The sequence below is a fragment of the Hylobates moloch genome, unplaced genomic scaffold (assembly GCF_009828535.3).
Source record: "Hylobates moloch isolate HMO894 unplaced genomic scaffold, HMol_V3 SCAFFOLD_6, whole genome shotgun sequence".
Lineage (NCBI taxonomy): Eukaryota > Metazoa > Chordata > Mammalia > Primates > Hylobatidae > Hylobates > Hylobates moloch.
Window position 1 is genome coordinate 113332766 of NW_026652281.1, and position 14529 is coordinate 113347294.

The 14529-nt window shown below is 44.5% G+C and overlaps 1 protein-coding gene across 4 annotated transcripts in view; it reads right to left on the reverse strand.

Moving 5' to 3' along the window:
- TRPC7 (transient receptor potential cation channel subfamily C member 7) overlaps nt 1-14529 on the reverse strand; it is a 152716-nt gene that overhangs the window by 5498 nt on the left and 132689 nt on the right. For all 4 annotated transcript variants that reach the window (XM_032155975.1, XM_032155974.1, XM_032155973.1 and 1 more), the window contains 3 exons: nt 13196-13391; nt 7876-8097; nt 7115-7195 (listed from right to left, as the gene is read on the reverse strand). In XM_032155975.1, the coding sequence (XP_032011866.1) occupies nt 7115-7195; nt 7876-8097; nt 13196-13391 (499 nt within the window). The remainder of the gene's footprint in view (nt 1-7114; nt 7196-7875; nt 8098-13195; nt 13392-14529) is intronic.

Genomic DNA, 14529 nt, shown 5'->3' on the forward strand with positions numbered 1-14529 from the left:
AAAAATATATATGATATATTTTTGTATTATATATAATATAATATATAATATATAAATATAATATATTTTATAATATAGTATATTATATATAATATATTTTATAATATACTATATTATATAATGTAATATATATTATATATAATTATATATAATATATTATATGAGATATATATTACATATAATATATAATATTATATAAAAATATATATTTTTTGAGATTATATAAAATATATATACAAAATATATATATCCCTTTCCATGAGACTCAATAATGCTGCTTTCACTTTGAGTTGGAAAAACAAAACAAGACAGAAACTTTATCCTAAACTAGTTCTCATGAAAAAAAATATTACAAAACAGACACCTAGGTATCTGTCATTCTTACTGAATAACAAATTCATAAGTGTTCTTCCACTGCAAACTTTCAGGCTGACACAAAATTAAAGGGACCTAGTTAAAGTTGGTTGCCTTTTCAAGGCAAACCTCAGAAATTAAGGGTTCTTCAGTTTCTGGATCCATCAATTAAAGAGCTTTACTGTTTCTCATGTAAAATGAGAAGCCAGAGATTGGCAGTCAAATGGCGTTGAGGAAAATCCTTTCATAGGCGCAGCCGGAATTACAGCCCTTCCTGTTTGGTGTGCACATTTTGTATTTAAGAACAATCCATAGCATATATTTACTAGTAATAGAAAATGTGCCCCTCGAACTCTATTTGGCTGGGATAGGTGAGATCCTGCTCACAGTCTCCCTCAATGCAGAAGAGCCCCTCAGGAGGAAGGGTGAAAGGATGAAGATGAAAAGAAGCAAATGCATTGAGTGCTTCCATACACCAGGACTGTGTCAGCCTCTCACGAAAGTGATCTTACTGACTCCTCCAAGAAACTCAGTGAGATGGGAGTTGTCATCTCCATTTACAGATGAGGACACTGAGGCTCAGAGACTGATGTAACTTCTCCAAGGTCACACAGCGGGAAAGTGGCAGATCTGAGATTTAACCAGCATGGCAACCATGGCTGGGACTTCATCTGAGCATCAAAACAAAGGCTCAAGATGGTTTAGGAAATGAGATGTTGGAAACTGGCTCCCATTAGTCAAAGAGGGTTTGGGCCGTGTCTGGGTACTGAGTCATTTTATGCAGGGGGAAGCCTCACTGGATTTCAGAGGCTGGGTGACATCATACAATGGTCATCCCTTGAAGAAGGGGGTCTCTGCTCTGGCACTGGCAGGAATGCTTATGGCCCACTCTTGAGCTCTGGCATGCTCGACCTGAGCCAGGGTTTCTGCAGACCTAGGGCTCAGAGGGTAGAAAAGCCAAGGTTTACTTTGAAGCTCTCAGTGTGCATTAGGATTATAAAGGCTTCTTGTGGAAGCAGAATCAGATGAGCACTGCAGATGTGCAGGGACATTTTAGCCTTCCTCCTCACCTCCAGGGCACTTCCCAGAGTGACAGGGACCTTCAGGGACAGCAGTGTGACTGCCTGCCAGTTCTTAAATACTTCATGTCCTGCTGGGCACAGTGGCTCATGCCTGTAATCCTAGCACTTTGGGATGCTGAGGTGGGTGGGTCACTTGAGGCCAGGAGTTGGAGACCAGCCTGGGTAACATGGAGAAACCCCATCTCTGCTAAAAATACAAAATTTAGCCAGGCATGTTGATGTACGCCTGTAGTCCCAGCTACTTGGCAGGCTGACGCAGGAGAATTGCTCAAACCTGGGAGGTAGAAGTTGCAGTGAGCCGAGATGGTGCCACTGCACTGCAGCCTGGGTGACAGAGTGAGACTCTGTCTCAAAAACCAAAAAAACTTCATGTCCTCATAGAGACCTAACTTCCCTTCTGTTATGTGCATGCTGCACAACTTGGTATCTGCAAAAGCCAGTTTTGCCACCAGAAAGCCTGAAATGGTTGGAGAAATGGCCAAAAGTTCTATTTAACATGGATGGCACGAAGAATATTGTTGTGGGAAGTCAGGGACCCTGAACGGAGGGACCGGCTGGAGCTGCGGCAGAGGAACATAAATTGTGAAGATTTCATGGACATTTATCACTTCCCTAATAATACTTTAATAATTTCTTACACCTGTCTTTATTTTAATCTCTTAATCCTGTTATCTTTGTAAGCTGAGGAGGTACCTCACTTCAGGACCACTGTGATGATTGCGTTAACTGTACAAATTTATTATAAAATGTGTGTTTGAACAATATGAAATCAGTGCACCTTGAAAAAGAACAGAATAACAGCGATTTTCAGGGAACAACGGAAGACAACCATAAGGTCTGACTGCCTGCAGGGTCGGGCAGAATAGAGCCATATTTTTCTTCTTGCAGAGAGACTATAAATGGACATGCAAGTAGGGAAGATATCGATGAATTCTTTTCCTAGCAAGGAATATTAATAATTAAGACCCTGGGAAAGGAATGCATTCCTGTATAAGACAACACATGCACAGCTGAACATAGACCCTTATCAGGAGTTTTTGATTTTGCCCTTTGCCTTGTGATCTCTGCTTTGCCCTTTGCCTTGTGATCTTTATTGGCCTCAGAAGCACATGATCTTTGTTCTCCTTTGAAGCATGTGATCTTGTGACCTACTCCCTGTTCTTGCACTCCCTCCCCTTTTGAAATCCTCAGTAAAAACCTGCTGGTTTTGTGGCTCAGGTGGGCATCATGGTCCTGACAATATATGATGTCACCCCTGGAGGCCCAGCTGTAAAATTCCTCTCTTTGAACTCTTTCTCTTTATTTCTCACCTGGCCGACACTTATGGAAAATAGAAAGAACCTACGCTGAAATACTGGGGGCTGGTTCCCCTGATAGGATATCTATTTCTATTCTATTTCATTAAAATGGAAAAACTGCAATTACATTTGCCCCAACCTAATAGAAAAGATGGACATAGAAAGCCTCCCTTCTTTCACTATGTGGGGGAAATGTGTGTGTGTGTATGTGTGTGTGTGTGTGTGTGTGTATGTTTTGTGATGAGTTTGAGATACCTCCTTGCTATCTTCCATAGAGTTCTTTCACTTCATGGAGATAATAAGCTTTCTCCAAGTTACTATGTTCCTGGTAGTGGCAACTCTCCCTGCCCTGCCCCATGCATTAGCAAGTACTGGAGATGAGTATATTTAGTGCTATCACTCAGGCAAAGAATACTCAAGAGGACGAAGATGAGATGCACAATGGATAAGAGCAGTTGTCATGCAGAGCCCTACGTCCGGAGAGGAAGGCACACAGTTCCTACAGCCCAGACCCAGCCCAGACTACAAGAGGCCAGATGGCTCTGGCCGCTGGTGGTGAAGGGGAACACAGGACATCTTTCTATGGGAGAGACAACTCTCCCTGTGCAGCCAGGGCAGATGAGGACATAGATAAGGAAGCAAGGAAGAGAACATATACTGTACGCTGATGATGGCCAACAAGGTAGGATCCAGAGGGAAGAAATATGGTCACCTAGGAAAACAGAAATTGAGGAACATTTGGAAGAGAGTGGACAAAATGGATCACAGGACAAGTCATTCATTAAACTGAGGTTTATCAGACACAAGAATAGAAGAAATAGGCACTGGCAAGTTGTCCATCCTCTTTGCTTTGATCTCTTCAGTAAAGGCCATTTAGAAGATGGAAAAGTGAACTCCCCATGGGGTTTTGTGGAGCAGATTGCAGCATAAAGATTGGAGTGTATGTGAATGATAGATATGCCTGGATTCTATCTTTTATTTGGGATATCGCTTGTTTACTTTGACCATGAAGAAATATGCCTCTCAGAGTGAGTATATGGGTCTGTATACTTCCTGCCCCAACAAACTGACAAGCTGGATCTTGGAACAGATCACAGGGAGCTTGGGGAGGAGGTATACTTTGGCCATCTCGCCAGTATCATGGTTTTGTTCCATTGTTTGGTCTCAGGTCTGCAGAGCCCAGACTGGAAAACACATTAAAAAAATGGTTTTATGAAAAATAACAATTCAGACAGCCTGGAGCCTAAGGGAAAAAAAAAACACAGAAAGCCTCTGAAGTCTGAAGGAGCTGTCTTCCCTTACAACAAAGACCACAAAAGCAGAAGGATTGACAAACAGCTGAATGAACTCCTGAAATGCTAACAGTCGAGAAATCGAATGAAGAGACAAAAAAGCAGCAAACTTAGTAACTAAATGTGTGTGAATGATGGTGCTTTTATCTTCTTGGGAACACTAAGTGATTTCTCAGAGCCACAATATATGAGAGGCTGATGGAATATGTGCTCAGTGACAGCAGCTCTGCCTAGGGCCTCGATTGTAAGAAGGAGGGGGTGAATTGTGCTGCTCATGTTCTCTGCACATTTGGAAGCTGCTGTGGGAGGAAAGCAATGCTACTTGGAAGGCCACTGGTGGGCCCAAGGAAAGAGAGGAACCATACTCAGATCCCCACTCAAATTGTCCTTGCTGCCGTTGATAGCAAAAGTGCCCCAGTGCCTTCTCCTGCTCCTTGCCTCCTCACTGTGTGCTTGGAAGGCTCAGATAGGTCTCTTCCTGGTGACTGTCAAATACAGGCAAGATAGGTTCTGAGGAGGGTGCTGGTGCAAAACTATGAAGATAAATAATAGGCAGGTGTCCAGGCAGCATGACGTGGTGAGAGAGGGGGGCCCTCTGAGTCAGAGAGATCTCAGTTCAGTCACTTGTGTGGCCTTGGCCACTGAGCCTCAATTCCTTCATCTGTTAACATGGGGTTGAAGACAGTGCCCATCTCCAAGGAATATGGGAGAGTACACCTGAGCTAGTGTCCAGCCTGCATCCAGGTATCTTTTAGTGATATCTCAGGGTTTACTCCAATTGTGAGCAGAAGATGACTCAGGACGATGCCACACAGCCTAGCAGGGTGGAGCCAAGAGCCAATGTGCAAAGACTGCTTTTCCTCAGCCCCTTTCTTCTGATGCCTACTGGCTGGCTTTTTGTTTCTTCTTTTCTGTGACAACTATTTGAATAAGTCACCTCAGGCTTTTTCTGTGGAGTCACAAATTACAAAATGAGCAAAGATTTCCAAGGTCATCAGTTGCCTGAAGCTGTAGATGACCAATCTCTGTAATCACAGCAGGACGTTCCCGGGGAGATTCAAGGCAGTATGGACTCAACCAACAAGGATGGAAGACAGAGTTGGGACTGCTCTGAGACTGCTTTTGAAAATGGTGTCCTGCTAGGCACGGTGGCTCATGCCTGTAATCCTAGCACTTTGGGAGGCCGAGGTGGGTGGATCACCTGAGGTCCGGAGTTTGAGACCAGCCTGACCAACATGGTGAAACCCTATCTCTACTAAAAATACAAAATTAGCCAGGCATGGTGGCGCATGCCTGTAATCCCAGCTACTCGGGAGGCTGAGGCAAGAGAATCACTTGAACCAGGGAGGTGGAGGTTGCAGCGAGCCAAGATCGCAGCATTGCACTCCAGCCTGGGCAACAAGAGTGAAACTCTGTCTAAAATAAATAAATAAATAAATAAATAAATAAATAAATAAAGTAAAAAAATAAAGAAAAGAAAATGGTCTCCTTCAGAAAGGAATCATTCTGGAATGGGACATTCACACAGAATTGATCTTCCTTTATCTCAGGAGCTGATTCTGCTCAAAACCTAGGAGAGATTTGGCCCTAACCCATTGGGTATCTATCTTTTCTGTGACGCAGATAATCTACACTTCTCTCTGAAAAGCTGAGAAATAAAAATCCTTTCACTGACCAAAGGCTTTGGTCTGTAAAATAGCTCAAAGCAGATCAAACCAGTCAGTCCCAATTTTGTGCGCAATTAAACACAAGATTTGCCCATTGCTAATTTTTCGCCTGTCATCTGATAGAACTATAAGCTCTTTGAGGGATGAGCCATTTTTAATTGTGCAATTAAATTATCCTAACTGCACAGCTGGCTTCTGAAATATGGTTGGAGAGATTCAATTAGAGACCTGTTCTAAAAGATCTAAGTCTGTAATTGCTCCCTGTGGGAAGGTGGCACCAGAGGCACATCACCTCCACCCAAAGGAATGCTCAGAACAGCTTAAAATTTACATCTAATAAGAAATGATCAGCATAGGTGAAACTGCTGATCATCGAGAAGTGGAAGACAGGAAAGGAGTGGCCTGCCCTTTTATAATTGATCATCTGTAGCTGTCGTTAATCACTGGCGCATGGGCTGATCCAAACGGATACAGAGATCTGGCATTCATTTCCAAAAGCAATGCAAGGATTGGAAGCATAAAAGTTCTTTTTCTAATTTTTCTGACAACAGACTTGGCAGGCTGGCCGTCCAAGTCTGAAGACACCTGTATCTACTTGACTGCTTAAGACAGAAACCTGGGAGCCATGCTGGGTGCGCCTCGCCCTCCCCATATGTGCCCAGCAGCTATACATCCAGAAAATGTATTGCATCTGTCTGCTTTTCTCCATCACCCTGCTCATACCCCAATCCAAGCAACCATGCCTTGTACCTGAATGACTGTCACATTCTCCTCACTGGTATCCCTGCTTTTACTCTTGTCCCCGCCTGTTTCCTCTCATTATAGCAGTTAGGTGGTTTTCTTAAAGCACGAATACGATTTCATCATCTCCCCTCCTGGGCAAAGTTACCCTCTCCCCCATCCTGACAGTGGTCTGGCCCTCTGACCTCACCTCCCTCCATTCTCTGCTTCCACAGGGCCCAGCTGCCCTAGACCTGCCACCCTTCTCTTCTCTGCCCGGAAGGCCATATATGGCTGCCTCCTGCATCCAAGTGGTCTTGGCTGACTGTTCTCTCCTTGAAGATGTCCTCTCTGAAAACCATATCTAAGCAGAAGCTCCCTACTTTTCTCTGTTTTTGAGTCCTCTTGTTTTCTTTTTGTCACTGTTACCAGTTTGAGGGCATACACTTATCTGTGTGTTGACTTGTTTATTGTCCATCGTCACTAGACTGGAGGTGCCACTGAGGGAGGAACCACATCTGTATCTGTATCCCCAGGAAGTAGCACAGTGCCTGACATATAGTAAGTACTCAATAAATATTTGTACAATAAAGGAAGGAATGAAGCTGTGTTCTCGGGGGATGACACAGCCATGGGACTAAATCTGTGTCTTAGTGGAGCCTACTTCTGCCCATGCTTGGGCTTGGGAAAGGGCTGGTTACCTGGTATCTGGTGGGCTTGCTGAAAGTGTTATTTGCTGTCAGGTTTTCAGAATTCCTCATGCCAGCCTGGTAGCGAGACTTCTGGATAAAACAAACAAACCCACACACATCACAAACAAAAACATACATGCATCCCTACATATCTCGTAGGACTTGAACAGTATCCACATATGGGGCTGTCTCAGTGAGGCAGCTTTTGAAAGCTGATTTACCTGGTGCTGCTTGGCTTCCTAGAACATTGTTCCTAGGACCTTTAGCTCTGTAGGATGCTAATAAGGGTTACAGAATATTGTTTCGTCAACTTGGTTGGAAAGCACTGAATTAAGGTTAGATGGATGTCTTTTCTCCAGGGGTTTTAACATACTAATAAATACTGAGAATCCCCAGGAAAGCCAGACAGTGGGAAGAAAACCTTTTTCTCAGAGATCATTTTCCAGATACTTTCTGAGAAAAGCTGTTCCATTTCCAAGGCCACTAGGGGGTTCCCTTCACTGGGATCACGGCTTAGCCAGGCAGCTTACTACGTCCCCAGCAGGGCACCTCTCCAAGGGGTTACAAGGAGAAAGGAGGGTATCACAGTAGCCTCTGCTGGTGTTGGAGCTTTCAGATGTGTCCAGGTAGACTCTACAGAGTACCAGCCCTCCCAGCTCCTGGCTCCCCTTGCATGGGGTGGGGGAGGGCAGCCATATGACTCAAACACACTCGACTCGCCCGCCCCCTCCTGCTGCCTTCTCCAGCCTCATAAACCACATGCTGCCTACCTTGAATTTGGAATTCAGCATGCCCATTTCAAGGTCATTTTCACAGCTTTTGGCCTTAGATTTGCAGAGTTTTATGAGGCACATCTTGATTCTCATTATGAGATAATAAAATGATTTAGGACTTGGCACTAGGTTAAAAGGAGCAGGTAGAGTTCTTCCTTCATCAAAGTAAGACAGCCAGAGTTTTGCTCGGGCGAATTTCCATTCCACATCTGCATCCTCCTGTGGAACAAGGGAAACAACAACACACCCTCAAAGGCCACGATTTAACAATGGAGCCCAACCTGAGGAGCAGAGACACAGCCTACACATTCGGAAAGCAGACTTCTAAGCAGGGCTCTTGTGCAGTGTTTCTACAGATGGCACAGAGAAGGGGAGTTTACTCTCACTAAAACCATGCACAATGGTCACTTTCCGCCTGTCTTCTCTGGACTCATGGCTGAAAAGCCTCGACCAGTTCATATGAACCGCCCCTACTCTCCACTGGGTATTTTTACCAACATTCTCCACTTGCAGCTAACCAAAGAACTTTTCTCACTGCCACTTAATCTTGTTATTCATTAATTTTTACAGCTCTGCTAGCTGATTCACCAGCCACCACAGCATTATTGTATTTATTAATCTCTAAAGAAGTGCTGCTCACTAGCAATCTATTGTGAACCAAAAAGATGAGCCACGTAGGTAAGTTTCAATTTTCTACTAGCCCCATTCTAAAAAGTAAAATTGAACAGGTGAAATTAATTTTAGTAATATATTTAATGCAGTAGATCAAAAATATCATTTCAACATGTAAGCATTATAAAACAATATTAAGATAGCTTACCGTATTGTTTTCATACTAAGTCTTCAAACTCCAGTGTGAATTTTATCCTTACAGCACATCTATTTGGACCAGCCACATTTTAAATGTTTGATAGGCATTTGTGGTTAGTGGCTACCACATTGGACAGCACAGTATATTTATTAGACAGTATATTTCTTATCGGTCAGAGTGCTGCCAGGGAGGATGTTTATAGATCTCACATATGTAATTCAAGGGGAGCAAAGCCTGAGTGTAGTTTGTAGGAGGTGATCCAGCTGTGTTCTCTTCTGGGGTAGTGGGGTTAGACTTAAACCCAGGTTCTGTTCTTTCTGATGTTGTGTCAATGCCAGAATGCTAAGTGGGCCCCTGAGAGTAGCAGGTGTATTTTGTCTAGACAGGTTCCTCGAACCTTTGTCCTAGGAGGGCAGTTTGAGACCAGGAAAGAGGCATGGGGTTTGTAAACAGATGGACCTGGGCTCAAAACCCCTTATTAGCTGTGTAACTTTAGGCGGGTGTCTTGAGCTTATGGAGATAAAACTGCTTCCCTCACATAGCCCTGAGGTCGGTAGTGCGTGTGTGCTCCCTGAGCAGTGGGTTCCTCTTTCCATAGGCAGTGACTACACTCTGAGGGGCTGTGAACCCAGCAAGGGCCCAGGAGAGGCTCCTGGGATATACCACAAGAGTACAGGGTTATAATCAGCAGGCTTGACCACTTTGCTTTTGTTGAGGATCGACACTGGGCCTGGTCTACTTGGGGACATCCTATAAGGATTTTTAGGTTGGAAGCTTTGTGGGGGCAGGGCTCACTCCTGGTCTCGCTGTACAAGAGAGATGTAACAGGGACACCCGTCCTGAGAGGAAGTGTGGTATAAAGCAAAGCACATGGGTTCTGCAGCCTATGTGGGTTTAAATCCGGGCTCTGCTCCTTACTAGCTATGCAACCATGGCAGGTGATGGACCACTCTGGGCCTTAGTTTCCTCATCTGTAACATAAGCATAGCAACACCTATAGAATAGGCTGTGAGAATTAAAGGAGTTAATATGCATAGATGACACTGAATAGTGCCAGACACTTAGTAAGCCCTCAATAAATGTGATTTTCATCTCCATAGCCTAGCATAGGCCTAGTAGTCAACCTTCAGTCACTTAGCATTGATGGAGCACCTGCTATGCACTTGGCATGTGCTAGGGAGGCCCTGGGTGTTACGATCCATGCCGTGGTGGAACACACAGTCTGGCCAATGATGTGAACCCAGCAAGGGCCCAGGAGAGGCCCACAAGAGTACAGGGTTATAATCAGCTATTCAACAGCTAGTTAGTTAGTCTTTTACTTATTGTTGTACCCAGAGCTGGAGGAGGGTCTAGGTGCTGAGGCCACTGACCCAGTCTGGGGGTCAGGGAAGGCTGGCTGGTGTTTGGGCTCAGATCCGAGGAGTGAGCAGTTCTCAACAAGGTCAAGAGTGGGTGGGGTGGGGGGTAGAGAATTTGTAAGAATTAACTTGTGGAAGAGGCAGCGAGAAGTGTAAATAACTCGAGGATGCTGGCCGTAAGGAGCAGGGGAGAAAGAGGTTGGGAGCTGGAAAGTAAGCTAGAGGGAGGATTTTTTATAGTTCCTTTTTTTTTTTTTTTTTTTTTAAGATCAAGTGACTTATTTAAATGCTGACAGGAAGGATTAGGTAGCAAGAGAGGGGTGAAGACGCAGGCAGGCAGGTTGCCGTGCAGTGGCGGCTGCTGGGGAGGCCGGATGAGCAGAATGGAGCAGGGCGGAGCTCTCTGCTGGAGAAGCCTGTGCTGCCTGCAGAGGCAGGGGGCTGGGGTGGGGGGAGTTGAATGGAGAGGCAGGCGCAGGTGAGTTGTGGATTTGGACAGCAGGGGCTTAAGATCTACTGAGCCAATAAATCAGTGTTCTCATGGAAGGGTTTACAAATATTTGCATCATCAAAACTACATGTGATCATGAACACCTGGCATTTTCCAGTGGTATCTTCCATGGTCCAGTAAGACAGGTGAGAACATGCACCCTCACCTGCCCCAGAAGTCCAGAGCCCAGAGGGAGGTGTGGGGCTGTAATACCCTCTCTGCATGTCTCGGCCCCTTTCCATGGTGGGATAACTTGATATCACATGCCGTGGGCTTGCCTGCTCCTGCCCTCAGCTAGTGGGCATCCCTCACAGCCAACTGCAAGGCTTCCCATGCTACTGTCATTTCAACCAAAGCATTACATGCCTGTTAGGATATGGCAGATTGCCGGGGGGAGTGGTGCAGAAACCTGCAGCTCTTCCAGGCACCATCTGGTTTTCTCTTACACATGGGGAAACTGAGGCCCAGAAGGGCAGGAAGGACTAGTGGACAAGAGCTCATTATCCACACTGGTGATTAAGTATGTAAAATGCTTTAAAAATATATGTGTTGTTTGTCCATCCACGATGTGCTGTATTTTTCTGGAGGGCAGCAGCTGAGACTTCATGGCCAGGCTCACCTCTTCCTCTCACCTCTTTTTTCCTTGCTCAATCTACGCTCTTGCAGCACTGAGCATACCACACTGCTTCACCCCTCCCTGCCTGGGTACATGTGCTCCCTACTGTATAGAGTACTCTTTCTTGGGGAGGGTATCATAGACTGAATTGTGTCCCCCTTAAATTCCTATGTAGAAGCCCTAACCCCCAGCAAGTTAGAAGGTGACTGTATTTGGAGATGGAGCCTTTAAAAGGTGACTGAAGTTAAATGAGGTCATGCAGATGGGGCCCCGATCTTCCTGGACTGGTGGCAAGGCTGTGTGAGGACACAGCAAGAAGGTGGACATCTGCAAGCCAAGCAGAGAGGCTCAGAAGGAGCCAACCCTGCTGATGTTGATCTTGGACTTGCGGCCTCTAGAACTGTGAGGGAAGAAACTTCTAATGTTTAAGCCACACAGTCTGTGGTATTTTTTAGGAAAGCCCTAGCAAGTTAATACACAGGGATCTTTACTTTTTTCTATATAGGAAGTATATAAACAATTGTTTCTTATAATTTAAGGACAGAGGTGCACCAGGAAATGTGAAAGTCCCATTTCAGATCTTCTCTCTCCTTTCATTCCCTCCCCCAGAGGACGCCCGGTCAAAAGCCCTGTAGCCTCCTTGGAGTTCCTCTCTATGTTTGCATTTGTACTGTTACATAGATCAGATTCCCCTATATGTAAATTTTTCTACAACTTGCATTTTTTCACTTAATAATGTGTTAGGGATTTTCCCGTGTCAGTACAGAACGGTCTTTCTCATGCTGGATGTACAGTATCCTACACCTTATTCTAAAGTGTGACTATATCACAGTTTATTTAAACATTCTCATATCGATGGACTATTTCCAGGTTTTTCCTTTAACGAACATCTATGTAAAATGATATTGGATCTATTCCCAGAATTGGAACTGTTGAGTCAATAGGTCAGTGCTTTTTATTTTAACTTTAGCTTGTTTATTTAATCGTATAGTAGGTAAAACAACAACACGATTTATAAAGGATAAAAAGTATAAAGAGAAAGGAATTCCACCCACCATGCCCCCCATCCCCACCTCTCAACAAGCACCCTGTGGTGTCTTTCTTGTGGACCTTTCAGAGGTTTGTTCTTTTCATTTGCTTATACAATCACAAATGAATCACATTCCCTTTTCTTTCTCTCTTATACGAGAGAGCCCACTATATACGTTGTTCTGGAACTTGATTTTTATCTCCTACCACTGTAACTTGAAGGTCTTTCCCCATCAGCATATAGAGAACATATTTATCTTTCTTAAAATAGAGTTGTGCAGCATCCCATTTTTCAGATGCATCATAGTCTGTTTAATTAGATTCCTATTAATGCTCATTTAGTTTGTTTTTAATTTCTTGCTGTTCCAAACAAGCTGCAATCAATAGCTTATGGTTCATGCCTTTTAGATTTTGATAAATTGCCTCCTGATACATTCTCTCAACCCCTTTATACGTCATGCAAAATTGTTCTCATTTTAAATGGCCTTCTAGCATCACGTCTGGAAGCTTCCCCCATAGTCAATCTCTGTCTCTGTCCCTACACCACCCCCCACAACCTGGCTGCACTGGCCCCAGAGCATTGGAATTTGTTGATCACCCTGTATGATCTCCTCACTGGACTATGAGTTTCTCTAGGCAGGAACTGTGTCTTAGTCATCTTGGTATCACCAGTGCCTACTGCGGATTTGGCATACAGTAGGTATTTAATAAATAACACATGAGAGGCAAAAGGGGCCTGGGGGCTGAAAGACAGTCATTCTGATTGATTGCTATGGGTCATCTGCACGATGTCCTGAGAAGACAAGTGGAAAAGAGAGAAGACTCATGCCATGGGGCAGACTGACTTTGATTGCTTCTATTTCTAGAAGCAATCCAGGAAGAATGCCTGTTATTTGTTGTTCTGGCTGCACATTTAACAACACATGGGCTTCTAACATCATTCCCCTCATTGCTGAAAACAGCAATGTAAATTAGATGAGGAAGAGCAAGCATTTTCAGTGACCTGGCCTTACCTCAATTTCCTGATAGGAGTTGTTGATCATGGCTATTAGCATGTTGAGCAACACTACCACCATGGTGACGTTATAAACGCCGTAGAGAACGTAGCCGATGTTCTCGATGAATTTGTGGTCGTATTTCAGCACCACTGAGATTACTTCAGATAAGCCGAATATGGACCAAAACAAAGTTTTAAAACTTTCTTCAACCCTGCAAAGAAACAGACAGTCCTTTCACGCAGTTTGCATCAGCTTGAACTTTTATTTATTCATTCATTTATTTTGAGACAGGGTCTCACTCTGTTGCCCAGGCTGGAGTGCAGTGGCTCAATCATGGCTCACTCCAGCCCTGACCTCCTGGACTCAAGCAATTCTCCTGCCTCAGCCTCCCGAGTAGCTGGGACTACAGCTGTGCACCACCACACCTGGCTAATTGTTTTATTTTTTGTAGAGATAGGATCCCACTATGTCTCCCAGGCTGGTCTTGAACTCCTGGGCTCAAGGTATCATCCCACCTTAGCCTCCCAAAGTGCTGGGATGACAGATGTAAGCCACTGCATCTGGCCAGCTTGAACTTTTAAAATGAAAGTTGCCATTGGTCAGGCTTTACCCTGGAGTGCCCAGTTGTTACCCTGGAGTGGGGCTGGGCTGGTTGGTGGTGGCTACATTCTGAGATGATGTGATATTCAGATTTCTAAGAAGACTTTGAAAGAATATTAAAAATAGCAGGCTCTTTATTTTTTATTCAATCCATTTATTGGGACTCCTGGCTGTGGTATCACTTTTCTCTTACTGTAATTAACTTAAACATTTAAAATTAAACCCCTGGGTAAATGTTTGTTCTTGTGCATTATGAGCCCCAGAAGCCCTAACCATTTCTTCTCAGACTCCACAGCCCACGTGAAGGGGGGTGATGGCAGATACCTGGAAAGTGGGCAGTGTCCACACAGGAAGATGGCATCCCTGGAGTCTGACACTTCTAGGCACTCGACAAAGAGCAGCTCACTTAAGCCTCATGACCAGCTCTGTGGCGGGCTCTCATATGACCTCCTGTTACAGAGCTGAGGGTAGCCACATGTATTAAGCTTTCTAAACTGGGGCTGAATTATTGAGAATGTGAGTGGGGATTTTGGTGTGCCCACATGGTTCAAAATCACCAGGTGACTGCCCAAACCTCACCTTACGGCTCACTTAGGTTAGATGCTGCACGTGCCTTGAAGGCAGTTCAGGTTAGACTCAGCTTTAAGGATACTGCTCATTGTCCCTTTTGAGACTACTAAGTAACTGAAATACAGTAGTATTATGAATAAGACCCAAGTGCATTTCGTAGTCCATACTCTATGGCCATG